Below are 17,701 nucleotides of genomic sequence, written 5' to 3' on the forward strand. Positions count from 1 at the left end.
ATATATAGTTTGTATGTATGTATATATATATATATATATATATATATATATATAGTTTGTATGTATGTATGTGTGTATATATATATATATATATATATATATATAGTTTGTATGTATGTATGTATGTATATATATATATATATATATATATATATATATATATATATATATAATATAAATCATGTACACTACTCTTTTACAATTATATATATATATATATATATATATATATATAGATATATATATATATAGATATATATTTATACACATATATATAATATATATATATATATACATATATATGCATATATATATATATATATATATATATATATATATATATATAATTATATATATATATATATATATATATATATGTGTATATATATATATTTATATATATATATGTGTGTGTGTGTATATATATATATATATATATATATATTTGTAAAATAGTAGTGTATATAATTTAACATACAGGAATTAATATTTCAATCATTGATGTGTCAACTCTTAAATTAGAGTTATGAAGCAATATATAAAGCATTTCATCTTATTTCATCTCTTGTTATGCCCCAAGACCTACTTCCTGAGAAAAGGGCGATTCTGAACATTAGGCTGAACTTTTGTTTATTTTGTTCCATTCCAATTCCTTGTCACAGCACATAGATCACAATCATATCTCATAAATGATGTGATAATGTTTCTAGTCAACATCACTATTTACTGTGTCTTCAAATGTTCCTTACCTAACTACATAATAAATCCTCTTACCCCTTAATGTGCCCAGCCACTTATTATCATACTTTCCAACTTATGGCAACTATGATCCGGGAGCCTGCCGGGGAAGGTGGGCGTTACAGGGGCTCCAACAATCGTGTCATTTTGGCCAAATGCATTTGAACCGAATTCTGCCCACTTCTCTAGGAAGTGGGCAGATCAGGGAGATTGCCACACTCTCCCGGGAGTCTCTCGCAAAATACGGTAGTCTCCCGGACATTCCGGGAGAGTTGGCAAGTATGCCTATTATTTGTTTTCCCTCCAAAACCTAATCTGTCCATAATGAGCCCTAAACAGTCACAAACAATATCATATCAATATCCCAATCTATCTCCAGATCAAAACATAAATCTCTAAATACTATATTATATGTCCAAAAGCCACTGCTTGAACTTAATGTCCCAAACCTACTTTCAGATTAATGATCATATCCCCCAAATCATACCCATATTGACAATTGACACTTTCAACAATTTATCTTCTTAAGTACCTGGGTTATTAACACTTGCAAATGCTTTTTTTATGACAATTTTATAAAATAATACTGACTACTAACATTTTTTACTGACACATTATCAGGAAAACTTGTCTAGATCTAAAAGTAATATCAGCATCCAAAATACAATGGGTAAGGGTTTCACAGTTGTACACAATTTCAGAATCACTGGGAGGTCTATACATCAATTTGATGCGGTACAACTAAAAATGTATCGCTGCACATCACAGTGATGCACAGTTATGTGCTGCTAGGATGCATCATGCCTGGGCTACTCTGGAAGCCCCGCCGAAGTGACCCCTCTGTAACAAAGCCTTTTTTCTGCTTAGCGGCAGCGCTAACAGAAGGGAGTGCTGTGCATGCTGTTAATGCGCACAACATTAACCTTGTATCGGAGTCTGCGGAGACAGAGCGGCTTCAGCAGAATCCCTTAGGAAATGACAGGTGACACCATCCTGAGATGGCATTACCTGTCCGTGCAATGTGAAGATTAGCAAAGCTTTAAGCATTGCAGAACATCGCAGTCCCCATAAAAATCTATGGGGACTGCGATGCAGCATGGTATTAGCCTAAACTGAGGAGATTTCACAGAGGCAGTTAATGCATAACAAATACAGCCGTTTCTGCATCTTTTAAGTGGAAATTAGCTTGATACGTAGACCCCTGGGTGTCTCTTCTAGATGTATTCTTGTTGTGTTTGAAGAGGGATTATTATTACTCACATTTCTCTCGAACAATATAGCTTCTTTCTTACTGTCAGTAACCCTGGTAAGTTCTATACTGAAGTCTACACCTTTCTGCAGGGCTTTGCACATTTGAATATGGCAATTCAAGTTGCTGCTGGTTAGGCGCTGATAAGTGATTGATTTATAGTAAAAGCATTGTCATGTGACCACACACATTTGGCAAATGTTATACAAATACAAATGTTGTAGACTGAACTGTTTTTCACAGAAAGGAAATCGACCAAAATGAAGGGAGGAATTCAGTTCAGCCTATGGTCCTGTAGGAGCCTTGAGCGATGCATCTCCACAGGATGTTCAGGCAGTAAAACATCACTGATATTAGCTTGCACTTCATAGAGGGTTTTACTTACTGTAATGATGCGTGTAGGCGCACATTGCACAAAGCTCCTTCGGTGAAGATAGACACACACACAGATATGTATGTGTGCTTTTGTGTGTGTATGTTATTATTATGAATAGTATACTCCATATTATTCAACTGCACTTAGCACTCAATTATAAGTAGAATACCTAAGTATAGAAATGGAAATCTTCATATCACATAGCTGTCCCAGTTTTAGGAATTAATAGAACTGTTGGCTTAACCCATAGTCTATAATATAGTCTATAATATAAGGCAAATGTTGATATAATCTATTTTATCACTCCATTAGGAACCAGCATTGCTCAGCCCATCTGCCTCGAAGTCTCTGAAAACATCCTGAGACTTTCGTTTTGCCGTGAGCTCGGACGGGGCAGTTTTGGAAAGGTAAGTAATGATTGTTCAATAGTCACAAGGGATTTATGTATGAAGGTTGATGTTAGTAGATATGAGCAAAGCTTCATCCAAGTTTCGTATATATCATATCTTGCAGTGGAAAGGCCTCTCTGTAGATATAATCTCTCAGTTTTGCTCGACATTCAATAATCTGCAACGTATGTGAATTCTGCTTTGGGCAAATTTATAAAGTTGGGAGGACGATATTGTTAATTCATTGTGTTCTGCAGTGCATTTATGGTATAATAAGGACAGGGGCACAGCCAGGAGGGGGTTTCCTGGTCCCCAGAAACCCATGTCCTACCTGGGGTATCGTATGCTTACAGTGGCTTACCCCTCTCCCGGGACCAGACACTACTGCTTGTAGCTTGCGATCGTCTCCCAGTCAGTCCCCTGCTGTGTAAGCACAGCTCTCTGCCGGCAGTTTGGCCCCGCCCCTTCCTCCCACACGGCCAGCATGGGTGTTATGCAGGAGGCAGCAGAAGAAGAAGGTAAGAATGTGTGTGTGTGTGTGTGTGTGTGTGTGTATGTAAGTCTGTGTTTGTGTATGTGACAGCTTACATGTCTGTGTGTTTGATCCTGTGTGTTTGTGTATGTGTGTGTCTGTGCTTATCTGTGTATATGGCAGTTTACATGTCTGTGTGTATGATCCTGTGTGTGTTTGTGTATATGTGAGTCTGTGTATGGGCATACTTGCCAACTCTCCCGGAATGTCCGGGAGACTCCCGCATTTCGCATGAGTCTCACGGACTCCCGGGAGAGTGTGGCAATCTCCCGGATCTGCCCACTTCCTAGTGAAATGGGCAGAATTAGGTCCAAAACGCTGCGATTCTCTGGGAATCGGTGTTTGACCCCGCCCCCTACTGTAAAATGACGCATTTGCGTCATTACGTCACGGGGCGGGTCCAAAATGACACGAATTTTGGAGCCCTGCCCCCCATCATGCCCACCTCCCCCGACAGGCTTCCGGAAGCCAACTCTAGAAAGTTGGCAAGTATGTGCATGGGACAGTTTACATGTCTGTGTGTTTGACCCAGTGTGTGTTTGTAGCCACCCCCCTACACATACTGGACACGTCCACTGGTATCGTGGCGTGGAATCCCCCCTCCTCAAATCCTGCGTTTGCCCCTGAAGGAGATGGTTTGCACGGAGGAGGAAGAATTGTAAAGTTCATCCTCCAAACCTTTTATTAACTTAGACGTTTACCTACTTCTTTCAAAATAAGATTTGGTGTAGCAGCATTTACAACTTAAATTAACCTTGAGAGTGATAGGATATCATCTCTGTCTTTATTATAAATGTCAATTTTGTGTGTGTGATTTTTTTATTTTATTTTATACATCATGTAAAGAAATGTTTATATATAGTATATAGTGGTCGAAGTGGAAATTTAGACATGGAGGCATTAAAAATATAAGTGAATAGAATTTAATAATTTTACAATGAAGGCGTTAGGTATGATAAGTGGCGGTACGGAATACACCCCCGCTTTGACCAAAATAGATAGATAGATAGATAGATATGCGTCTGATTATAAAAATAGAGGTGAAGACTTCAGGAGTAGCAATATTTTAACTCTTTTCATCATCATCATCACCATTTATTTATATAGCGCCACTAATTCCACAGCGCTGTACAGAGAACTCACTCACATCAGTCCCTGTCCCATTGGGGCTTACAGTCTAAATTCCATAACACACACACACACACACACAGACTAGGGTCAATTTGATAGCAGAAAATTAACCTACCAGTATGTTTTTGGAATGTGGGAGGAAACCGGAGCACCCGGAGGAAACCCACGCAAACACGGGGAGAAGATTCAAACTCCTCACAGATAAGGCCATGGTCAGGAATTGAACTCATGACCCCAGTGCTGTAAGGCAGAAGTGCTAACCACGAAGACACCGTGTGATAATAGCAGGGAATACCCTGTAAATAACTGGCTTAATCTTATTTAAATAATCCTATATTAAAAATTAAAAACTGATTTTAGCACTTCAGTGCAAACTAATTGCACTTCTACTTTTAATACACACTTAACAAATACCAACCACTGTACTTATCATTGCTGCAAACTTTTGCCCACAAGACATGGTTATTGAAAGAGCGCAGGGGGCATGTACAAAGTACCCTTCCTGGACATCACTTAGAGGCTTAGCGTTGGCAATCTGAGCTTTAGATCCTTTGAGCCAAAGAACACAGGTTTAGCATACATACACTGATCAGTGACATCACTAAAAAGACTGACAAATGAGGTGAATAACATTTATTATTGTGTTACAATGGCACCTGTCCAGGTGTGGGATATAATAGGTAGTTTTGGAAGTTGATGTGTTGGATGCAGGAAAAATCGGCAAGTAAGGATATGACCAAGGCCAAATTGTGATGGCTAGACAATTGGCTCAGAGCATCCCCGAAACTGTAGGTCTTGCGGAATGTTCCTGCAGTGGTTAGTACCTACCAAAAGTGGTACAAGGAAGAACAACTGGTGAACTGGCGACACCCAAAGCTCATTGATGTGCGTGGGGAGTGAAGACTAGTCCATCTAGTCCAATCCTACACTATCCCACACTATCCTACTGTAGCAAAAATTGCTGAAAAAGTTAATGCTGGCTATTATAGAAAGATGTCAGAACACACAGTGCGTGACAGCCTCAGACCAGTAAGAGTGCCCATGCTGACCCTTGTCCACCGCCAACAGTGCCTACAATGGGCATGTGAGCGCCAGAACTGAACCTTGGCGCAATGGAAGAAGGTGACCTAGTCTGATGAATCACATTGTAATTTACATCATGTGGATGGTTGGGTGCGTGTGTGTCGTTTACCTGGGGAAGAGATGGCACCAGGATGCACTATGGGAAGAAAGCAAGCTAGCAAAGGCAGTGTGATGCTCTGGGCAATGTTCTACTGAGAAACTGTGGGTCCTAGCATTCATGTGGATGCTAATTTGACACGAAAAATCTACATAAACATTGCTGCTGACCAAATACACCCCTTCATGGCAATGGTTCTCCCTGATGGCAGTGGCCTCCTTCAGAAGGATAATGTACCCTGTCACACTGCAAAAACAGTCAAGGGGGTATATTTACTAAACTGCAGGTTTGAAAGTGTGGCGATGTTGCCTATAGCAACCAATCAGATTCTTGCTGCCATTTTGTAGAATGCACTAAATAAATGAAAGCTAGAATCTGATTGGCTTCTATAGTCAGCATCTCTACTTTTTCAAACCTTCAGTTTACTGAATATATACCCCAGGAATGGTTTGAGAAACATGACAAATAGTTTAAGGTGTTGACTTGGCCTCCAAATTCCCCAGATCTCAATCCAATCAAGCATGGGGTGTGCTGGAAAAACATGTCTGAGCCATGGAGGCCCCACCTCACAACTTACAGGATTTAAAGAATCTGCTGCTAACATCTTGGTGCCAAATACCACAAGACACCTTCAGAGGTCTTGTGGAGTTCATGATTCCATGGGTCAGAGCTGTGTTGGTGGCACAAAGGTGACCTACACAATATTAGACAGGTGGTTTAAATGTTGTAATATGAGTTGGGCAGACAAGATATAAGGGTAGACTTTGTAAAACACCCAGTAAGAAAGGCATCATAGGTAAAATTCCATGGACATATATTTGTATATATATATATGTGTGTATGTATGTGCATTGGGTGTTATAATTAAACGGGAATGTGATGGGGTTCCCGTTAATATTTTACACCAGTAGTTAGGTTCATTTAGCTAAACCATGGCAACACATGGTTAAATATTATAAAATATGTATTCCCCATTATATTACATGTAACATCTTTAAAGGGTAATGTCACAATTTCGGAAGATATTTATAAACTTTTGCACACATACTTTATTAGTCCTCTATGTTACATATGCTTTTGTCTTTATGTTTCTGTGTTCTTTATGAGTCTGACCCTGTAATGTCTCCTCTAGGTCCTGCTGGCAAAAGATTCCATTACAAGTCACCATTTGGCTGTGAAAGTCATCAGTAAGAGGGATCTGCTAGTTGAGGGCGGAGAGAGTGTGATGGTGGAGCGTAGAGTATTACAACGTGCATCTGGAAGTGCTTTCCTCGTTCATGGCTGCTTTGCTTTCCAGACCAAGGTACCGCTGTGACCACCTCCTTATTGTCAAATATTCACACAAATGCAATACAACCTCACTTGTTTCTATTGCAAATTATGTTTCTTTACTAAAACAGCAAATCTTATCTCTTACATTCCAGATAGATCCAGAATCTTTCGGGCTCATTCACATCACAATTAAGTTCCACATTCAGGTTTAGATTCCTCTCCACTGTAGTTTTGAATCTCCTGCCCTGTCCACTACTTCCGCACTGGTCAATTAGTCATTTCATTTTGAGTTTATCTGGGAATGGGCACTCACTGCACTGATATAAGGGACAAGGTAGTGGATCATGAGGATGAAATGTCCTACATTGGAAATTCAGTTACAAGCCAGCTGTCCATGACTCCTTTTATCATATAGTTGGTGATATATCATCCACCATCACTGCTGTAAAGCATTCTCCCCATTACCACTGTAGAAACACATTTCGATTCTCCCACCTGTTGTATCACATTTCCCACCCCTCCTACCTCTGTGGTAACACATTCTCTCCCCCTCACCTATCTAGTAACACATCCTATCCCCTTATCTCTAAAGTAACACATTTCTTCCCCATCCCTCGCCTGTAAAACATTCAGTCCCCTCTGTTGCAACACACTTGTTCTCTGCGCCCCTCCTGTCATGCATTTCCCTTCATATAATTTTCCAAGGCAGTGGAAATGCAAGACTATGTTTGACCGTAATACAGTGATGGTCTGGTAGCTCATTCATTCTGATTCACTGCCAGACTGACTTCACTAACATATTGATATGCTTCACTGCAGCACAGTGGGCAAACCCCTACAACTACACTGAGACTCAGTACAATGTGGGACAGGACTAATACAGGGGAAGAGTTATATTTCTTAGGTATAATAATAATAATAATGATAATAATAGGTACCCCTGCATCTGTCCTGCTGCATGTACACTGCCAGAAATGGCCTGGGGGGCCTCATGTGGCCCACAGGTTGTGTATGGCTGCTACCAATAACAGCTTGTAGTGCTAATACAGCCTCTGGAAAAATGGCTGCATTTCCTCAATTCTGTCCTGCTATTGTCTCCTAAAAGCATATTCTCCAGCTTCCTCCTTGCTGAAAGTCTGATTTGTATTACTCCATGTTCTTTATGCCTCTAATTGCCTCATCTTTCACTCTTGTATCTCCTGCCCTCCATCTGCCCTCCCAATGTCTGTCTGTTATAATCCCAAAAGGAAACAGGGAGGGAGGGAAATATTTAAAAATACATAACATATATATTTCTTTATTTATTGTTTATTTTTTCCTCCTGGCTAAGCCCACATATTTAATTATAATTCTGCTTCTACCACAAAACAGGAGCTTGTGCTACTTGGAATGGAATATGCAAGCGGCGGCGATTTCCACGACTTGCTGTGCAGGAAAGGCCCCCTTAACATCCCCAGTGCAAGGTAAATATAAGAATAATACATTATAAAAGCTACTAGATATAGGAAGGACTAGATATAGGAAGGACTAAATGCATTGATCATGGAGATAGATGGCATATTATAAATAACTATTTACACTATATTTTGCAGAAAGAGTGCTACCAATAGAAACAGGTCTTCTAAAGCATGACTCATATCTGAGTTATATCTTATAATTAGGATACAAAATTATAAGGCTGGGGTACGATAAAACAATGGTAGTAATTCCGACACCTGTCATGCCTCCAAAAAAAAGCCGGAGGAATAAAAAATCGACTTGCAAATAATTAGACTTACCTTGAAGACGACGCTGGAGATCCCCGAAGAGAGCAGCATAATGACAGGAAGGCTTTCCGATCGTAGAACTCACCGCCTCTGCTGGCCGACGTGATCACGACGTGTGTGAAGCAAGATTTAAAGCGGCAATGTGGGGTTCATTAAGGTTAAGTGGTTAAACACTTAACCGAACATTGCCGCTTTAAATTTAGCTTGACAGACGTCTGACGTGATGATGTCAGGCAGCAGAGGCGGTAAGTCCTCCAATTGGAAAGCCTTCCTGTCATTATGCTGCTGTCTTCAGGGATCTTCAGCGTCATCTTCAAGGTAAGTCTAATTATTTGCAAGTCAATTTTGTATTCTTTCTGTTTTTTTTCAGAGACATGACAGGTGTCGGAATGGTGGTAATCGTAAAAACAATTACCACCGAATTATAAGCAGTGAAAAACAGGTCGCAGTCTCAACATTAACTGACTCCTGGGTAAAGCCATCAGCATAGCCATCGTAGCTCTGTGAATTTTATTAGTTCTGGGTCCCAGATGAAAAAACTTAGCAATATTAGCATGATTGATAAAACCAGCAATATTTAAAGTTAGAGCTATGGGGCCAGTTAGTCTCTATGGCCAGACACTAAACCAGGAACTTGTATTCTCTCAAAACTAGATGCATTGAAGTGCCTGGATGAACTAAGCTAGGAATGCCCCAATCTGCCCATCTACTCCTATTAATAGTTGTGACACTCTTCAGCCTCTGCAGTTTACAAAAATCATGTGTGACACCAGCAGGGTATTTGTTAGAATGTCATTCAGTATATTATAATTACTATCAGAAGCATAAAAGTAAGAATCTCAGAACATCTGAGAATTATAACAAACAAATTGGAAAACCATAGCCTTCAAAATCACTTCCTGATAGACCATCGACCCCACTGCTCTCAGATTTATTGCCATCTAAAAAGTTCTCAAACTGAGGAGGAGTAGGAATCATTTATTGGCATGATCTTGAAAGAGGAAGACTGATGGATGTATCAGCTGAACACAAAATCCCCAAGAGGTCTCCCTTCAAATCTGCATATATGTGATACTTCTCTTTGACAGCGTTAAGTTATCAGTCATAGGGGGCCTATTTATCAAACCCTCCCTGCCCTTAAATCCACTATTATTCTTTAACATATGATTTCTGCTATTCATGCATGTTGCTATTATTGCTTTTATGTATTATAGATATATCGTTTAATGGCATTACCATTATTGGCATCTACTGTTATTTCCAATACTGTATGCTTTGTATTTTTCCTTACAAGCCTTTTATTTAATGTTTATTTAATTGTTGATTGAGGCAGGGATACATCAATGTCCTCTCCCCCTATAGCAGCTCCACACAAGACACATCACTGGGGCAAAGAAACAGTCTCTCTCCCTATATCAAACATCATATGTGTCACATACATGTCTCGGTCATGGATTATTATACTTTTGAGAATGCAGGATAAAAATCTAATGTTATTCTTGTTGTGGCTGATTGTTATAGGCTGCAGGAGCTAATACACTAAACAATTCCAGGCAGTTTATCAAGTCCAAATAGGCCAAAGATATTGCCTTACATGTGGCTACCTTTTATAGCCGATCTTAGAAGTGGTCAAATGGGTTCCATACTATAGTTTGTAACAATCCTCTGTTAATGGACATAATCATTGTCTGATTGTATTTTAGTTAATTTTTTAATTTATATACTTATTTTCTATAAACCCTTATAATGAATATATTGAATAAATAAATGTGAGACTTTCATCTAGCACACAGAACAAGAAGCATCATATTAGACAGTTGGTCAGTGTAGAAAAAAAAACAGAGGAGTTTTAAAGGATTTTAGCCATAAATTTACCATTACACTAATGCAAAATTAACTTATTTTTCTTTCCACCAGGTTCTACGCTGCTGAAATCATATGTGGGGTTCAATTCCTCCATTCTAAAGGCATAGTCCATCGGTAATTATAATGCTATAGTTTTACAGTAGTTTAATAAAGTTGTATTACAATGAATTCTAATTTCCAGATAATATATTTAATAAAAGGTCTGCTCTCTACTTTCTATCCATTGGCAAATATTTCCCTCTACAACTGACTGATAGCAGCTCTACATCCTCTATGCCATGGAAATTGGGCAGTAGAGTTTAGTACAAGCCAAGGAACAGACCATAAGCTACGTTTGGCTAGTGTTAAATTTCTTCTGAAAGTCCAAACCGTTACTAGAGTTCAGTATGGGAGTTTTAGAAGATGCGATTTAGCAATTAATAGTAAAGATTAGCAGCAGCACAGAGATGCAGTGAAAGAATATATGAGTTAGAAAGTTCTAAACTGGATACCAAGGAACATAGGCCCGGCCTGGGACAGAAGAGGGTAGTAGGCAGACCACGCTTTCATCATCAGAACACATTTGTAACTTATTTTAAATATATGTACTTTTGTTGGGTGAAAGGGCTCTGATGCCATGAGTCACACATGTCTGCCACCATTAAAAACATCACTGAGCATTTTAATTACTGGTGAATAAAAACATTTATTATAAACAATTGGAGTTGATTGAGTTTGGGCCTGTTAATAAATCAGGGTATCAGGGAGCAGCACAGGAAATGTGGTCTAGGGGAAAGGCAATCCTGTACACTAGTCACTGGAAAGGGCTCTGCACAGGGTCTCTAAGCTAGTAAATTGTGTGGGGTCACTGTGCAGGTATAATGTTCTGGTATAATGTGTGAGGACACGACTGAGTATAATGTGTGGGGGTATAAACAGTAATGGTGAGATTAGTAAATTGGGTTTGTTTATGACATTATGCTAAATCCGCTTTGAATATCAAAATGGCACTAAATGCAATCATTTTTAGAGCATTAAAAGTGATCAAAGGTTTCCAGAGTGACACTGCTAAACATACATTCAAAACTACTAATGTTTGCAATGTACATTATTAAAGTGTAATTTCATTTTGCACAACAAAATAAATCTTGTTTGTATGAAAGCATCGCTTTATGGCAAAGTGCATAGAAAGGATTTGTTTATTCACAGAGACCTCAAGCCTGAGAACATCCTAGTGACTGAAACGGGCCATTTAAAGATCGCAGACTTCGGTCTTGCAGTTGAGAACATCTATGGAGAACGAACAGCCACTAGATATGCTGGAACACCTGGCTATACTGCTCCTGAGGTGAGGCTCACAGGATTTTCCTACAGTTTACTTATGTAACCATAGATATTTTGTATAGAAGCCTAGAGAAAAGCAATGTGGCTACAAAGGGGACACTTTAGAAACAGCCTGCACATTAACTGCATCTGCAAGCTATCCAATAATGAGTAAAGCAAAGTGCGGTTTCACACAAGACCTTCCAACAGAGATTATCATTCAGTTAGCATTTTGAAGCCATTGTCATTATCCGTTACATAAATAGATGATTTTGCATATATATAATTCTCACTTCATAGTGAAACTTCAGGTGTACCCTGTTTAAGTTGTACAGTTGATATGTCTGCAGAAGACCACTGATGATCCAACAATGGAAAGAAATAGACCCCACACTCATTGTGCCCTGCTTTAGTGGTAGGGAGTCCTGGCTATAATACAGGTGATAGCTACCTATTTTGGTAGGAAAGTTTAGTTGTATTTTATTATATGTATTAAATGATATGTCTTTTAATGTCACTATTGGACACCTTTGAGAAAAAAGCACTATATAAATAAAAGTATTATTATCAGTAAATAGGAAGAAAGTGTGGGGAAAGGTAGGTGAATAAGACATAAACTATAATTAGATTCCCTAAAATGTCAGGTTCAGAATTTATAAATGATGAAAGAAATTAATAATAATAATGATAATACATTTGTAAAGTAACTGCAGCCTACCACATGAAATACAGCACATGTTTCTGTATCTACAAGTTTGTCGCACATCAATGTCCTGAATATTTTGATACTAACTAACTGAATGCCAGTATCTAATCTATTTTCATATAAACTATTATATAGAGAGTGATGGACTTGGGCAATGGGATTAAAGAACAAGAAGTAAAAATTGATTGCTAAAAATTGTAATAACTATTATCTCTCTGCCGGTAGATGCTGTCTGGTGAGGAATATAATGCCGGTGCTGATTGGTACTCATTTGGCGTCATTGTGACCCAAATGATCACTGGAAGACGTAAATATCATACCACACTATTCAAAGCACTTGGCGCAGATGTAAAGGACATCGTGAAAAAGGTAAAATACATTTTAAATTTAATATTAGAAGTTATCACAGTAAATGATGCAATTTTAATATCTATAGGCAGAAAAGTTGCTTTGGCACTTTACTTGTGAGAACTATGTACAATAACCATTGCCTTTCAAGAGTATGAACGCAACATAAAAGGCACCATGTGACACTACGATAACAGAGACCATTCCTAAAATGTGAGATAAATGATGTCTACTCATAGATGTGGCTCTAGATTTCCTGACCAGAGATATTCTTCTCTCATACACAATAGGGTACAGTAAAATACATAAAGATAAAGTACATTCCAATGAAGTTACAAGGAACACTCATACTTGCATAGAGAGATCAATATTGGGACAAATATAAAGAATGATTTGGGGTTAGATGTTCTGATTGTAGAATATTTATAATGTGAGACATACTACAGACCCCAGATATAATCTCTGTATCGACCTCCTGTAGCCATGGACAAATCATGCTATATGCCTCTGTTCCTTGCAGCAAAATGTTTGTAAATTGATTGTATTGTGTAGAAATGCAATGACTGAAAAAGTCTGTGCTCCATGCTGAGTAAATCAAAGTGCCTAAATTAAAATCAAATTACTCTTTCAGCTCCTCTGTAAAGATCAAGGCATGCGATTAGGAGTTCATGGAAACATCCGCCAGCATCCATTCTTTAAGAATGTTGACTGGGTCTCGTTGGAAGCCCTTAAGGTTGAACCCCCATACAAACCTGCACCTGTAAGTATACAGTAGAACTTGTACAAACACTTGGAGAGCCTGTAAATAAATGCTGTTCAGCATATGGTACATAAGTACAAGGCACATAGACCTACTGAGATGTAGACATGTGTACACGTGTATCAGATGGCATGCAACCATTTGACATTTCTTTTTATGCAAAAAAATGTCTGCTTTATAATTATAACAGTGAAATTTAAAATGCATGCTCAGGGCTAAAGAAAGATTACAACAAGGCACATTTGGAAGAGTTTCCTTTCACCCTCTGGAGACAAATAAGTAGAAAATACTTTATTATTACTTTAACCATACTTTCTGTTAGCTGAATTCACATATGTGAAAACATCCGCTAGCAATTTTTGTAAAGTAAATGTTTGTGCTGCACTTCATATTAAATTAATATGACAAAGGGCCTCAAGCTTCAGTGGTGTCATAAGTTGCTTTCGAAATGATGGGCTTCATTATCTTGAATGTTGGTTCAGGGCACAAATATATTTAATCTCCTGGGCATCTATTATGAAGCACAACATGTCTGCTGCACAGCACAAAACCAGCTATGAACGTACCATGTGTCTTGATTTCCATCACTGTACCTAGATTTCCATCTAGGCTTGCAGAGCAAGATGGTAATGTTAGTGGAAGACCACTAGTTTGCACAATCAGAGGACTTGTGTAGAATAAGGGAGTTTTGTACGAAGCAGGTAGTAGGCACACCAGCACACCTACATTTCCAGATCATTGCAGAAACCAGGTTATCTTTTGCACTAGCTCATCGCTGCTGATCTTTGGGTCTCATCCTAAACGTTTAATGTAACCCTTTTGTCCTTAAGTTTCATTTTGAGCTCCACATACTCAAAGTTGTCATATATAATATAGTATTTTAGAAGAAAAACTGATGAAACAATGAAAGGGGTTTTAGTAGGTCGATCATGTTTACACTTTTGCACAGTGTGCTTCTAGAGATTAATTAGTCTCTCTGCACACAGAGATACACATCTAGTTTATGGAAGCGTCTCTCTAGAGTAGTGCTCTGGTTGGAACATCCATAAGTGGTGATGGAAAATCAAGGCATTTTATAGTAAGCACTGGGAGCAATTCATAAATTATCTCCACTGTGTAATTACTTTTATCTGACCAATGGCATATAATTCACATAATGCACATGGCTGCATTAGTTTAATATATTTCCATAATAGAAAGACAGAGATCTCCCCACTAAATGTATTGGTTGTATCTGATGATCCCCTCACAAACCCATGTTGTCCTACACTTTGTAAGAACCATTTAGGAATCTGTCGTCAGAAAATAGTGATTTACAATTGTGATACAGTTTCTAGACACAGTTACAGTGTTCCCTTCCAACATTTCAACCTGTTTCAATATCTCTAACAGGTTTATTACTGTGATGTCATAATAGCTGTTCTTATTTTTTACATCACTCTGTGATACTTTTATATAAATATATGCTGCTTTCCTGTAAATAAACTCTTCTGACCTGAGTCATTAAGGGCAAAGCAGAAAAAGGAGTAAAATTGCACCTGGGCAAATTCATGTAGCATTGGAGGGGGAGGTAAATTTAAAATGTGAGGACAAATTTATAGTTGGGGAAGGGCATGTCCTAGATCAACTTTAAATTTCAGTGTAAAAATAAGCTAGCAAGTATTTGTGTGCTAGATAAAAAAAAACAGCCAGTATTTAACTTATGTGCAAAACAATAAACTAATTTACACCCATTGCATTGTACCATGGTTTGTCCCGGAGAACATTACTTATTACTATTTTTACTCCTTTTTTTGCCTTACTTTCCTTAATGACTCAGCCCTTCTTATTCTTTCAGCACCACTGTAACGCTGTAAGAGGCCAGAAAGCACATGACACAATGGGAAGATTTGTGAAATAATTTAGTCACTTCTGTAAAACTGTTGTTCTGAGCAATAACTTTCTATATTTGCGCCACTTTTATGATATCTCATTCAGCGATCTGCAGAAATGTTGCAAGAGACAAAAAATTGCTCCATTATACATAAGGAGCCTGATTCATCTTCAGACATAAGTCCCTTTGTGCGCCCTATCTTGTGTGAAATAGCTCTGAGCATGCTCAGAAATGTACCTTGCAACAGTGAATGCAATTGCATGCAATTCCTCTCTGAACACAAGTGACATTTACCACTGCCTACGACTTGAAGGGTGGAATGGGATAAGCAAGGGATGAATGAACATAGGCAATGTACAGTAAGGCCATGTTGTGGGCGTGCCAACACAGATGTGGCTCATGCAAGTCCTGGGTTTCTCTTCAGTACGTGTTTTTTAGCCACATCATTTGTACTAGCTATAGGATAGGTGTAAGTGCTGACTGATATTGACGACTATCATACAGCAGTTTACATACAGCAAGTAATATGAGATACGCTTGTATTTGAATAAAGTCAAAACTATGATCATGTTAAGTGACCGTTATTTAAACACAAGATGTGTCCGATGATGAATCAGGCCCAAACTGCTCAAAAAGAACAATTGGCAGCATCATAAATCAATCCTGTATCTACTAAAAAAAAAAAATACAGTTATAGCTAAAGTACACATTTGTTGTGCTTTTCTATAGGTAACGATTACACACTCACCCTCCAGAAAGATGGATTTAAACAGGATGGAGAAAGCAGAGGCCCAGAGACCATCAATAGCAGCCAAGGACCAGGCCATATTTAGAGGGTTCACATTTGTCACCTCCAAGTGGAAAATGCTCCCAACGGCAACGAGCCCGAGATGATAGCAATGCTGGTTAGAGCAATGGTTTCTGTATATATGTATATATGTATATATTTTATGTGTTTGAATGTTCATATCTATAAACTGCATAGGTCATATGTTTTTACCCATGTACTTAACCTTAACAGAAAGTAATTCTTATAACTTTAAAACAAGAGTAACCACACATACAATTTGTAACTTGGCATAAGATAATAGTTTATTTAGCTATACTGGTAACACCATCTGCTTATTAACCGCTGACTGCCCTCTCTCCTACCACCGCTGAGACTTCTTGCGGAGTCACAGCCCGCCAACACATAACCTCACTGCCTTACTCAACTGTGCGGAAAGTTGCTCAATAAAGATAACAGTTCCCTCATTACTCAAATGGACACCGTCTTGCCGAAACAGATGACCTTGCTCCACTCCTATTAAAGGGTGAGTGATAGACATACCCTCTAGCTCTTTTATGACTAGCGCTATGGACCTGTTTTGCTTTCTCTTGCTTATGCCCATTTTTTTATTAGGGACCGGAAATCTCGATGTGATTTGGGGAATAATATTAGACTAAAGCAAAGTGTCACTCGCCGGGTCTTCGGTTCGGTTAAACCGAGACCCGGCTCACTCACCTCTCCGCCGGCGTCCTCACTCCACCGCCTACCAACCCCTATTTAAGTCACCTTCCACTCAGATCCTCTGCCTGTTCTTGGTCCACATTTTCACCTGGGAGCTCCTTGTGGATTTACCTCCTGGTATCTCTGCAGCTCTCCCTGTCCTACTGTCTACTGCTATCCTCCACCATTCCAGTGGTAATATTCGCAGTTCGCAGATCATCTCTACCGCCTCCTGCCGTCCACTCCTGCTGTCCGTAGCTCCAGTGGTGATATTCTGCTGTCCGCAGATCATCACTGCCACCTCCTGTCGTCCACTCCTGCTTTCTGTAGCTCCAGTGGTGATATTCTGCTGTCCGCAAATCATCTCTAACGCCTCCTGGCGTCCAGTCCTGCTGTCCGCAGCTCCAATGGTAATACTCTGCTGTCCGCAGGTCATAACTGCCGCCTCTTGGCATCCAGTCCTGCTGTCCGCAGCTCCAGTGGTAATACTCTGCTGTCCGCAGATCATCACTGCTGCCTCCTGGCATCCGGTCCTGCTGTCCGCCTCTCCAGTGGTAATACTCTGTTGTCCGCAGGTCATCGCTGCCGCCTCCTGGCGTCTGGTCCTGCTGTCCGCAGCTCCAGTGGTAATACTCTACTGTCCGCAGGTCATCGCTGCCACCTCCTGGCGTCCGGTCCTGCTGTCCGCAGCTCCAGTGGTAATACTCTGCTTACCGCAGGTCAT

At 39.3% G+C, this 17,701-nt stretch overlaps 1 protein-coding gene across 1 annotated transcript; it reads left to right on the forward strand.

Annotated features, from left to right (window-relative positions):
* Positions 1–11,634: 11,634 nt before the first annotated feature.
* LOC142098523 (protein kinase C delta type-like) lies at positions 11,635–16,556 on the forward strand. Its single transcript, XM_075181363.1, has 4 exons — positions 11,635–11,826; positions 12,733–12,876; positions 13,487–13,615; positions 16,218–16,556. Exons 1-4 carry the CDS (start codon positions 11,635–11,637, stop codon positions 16,380–16,382), a joined length of 630 nt encoding a protein of 209 aa, XP_075037464.1. The 3' UTR covers positions 16,383–16,556.
* The last annotated feature ends 1,145 nt before the right edge of the window (positions 16,557–17,701 follow it).

The sequence above is a fragment of the Mixophyes fleayi genome, chromosome 7, assembly GCF_038048845.1.
Source record: "Mixophyes fleayi isolate aMixFle1 chromosome 7, aMixFle1.hap1, whole genome shotgun sequence".
Classification (NCBI taxonomy): Eukaryota; Metazoa; Chordata; class Amphibia; order Anura; family Limnodynastidae; genus Mixophyes; species Mixophyes fleayi.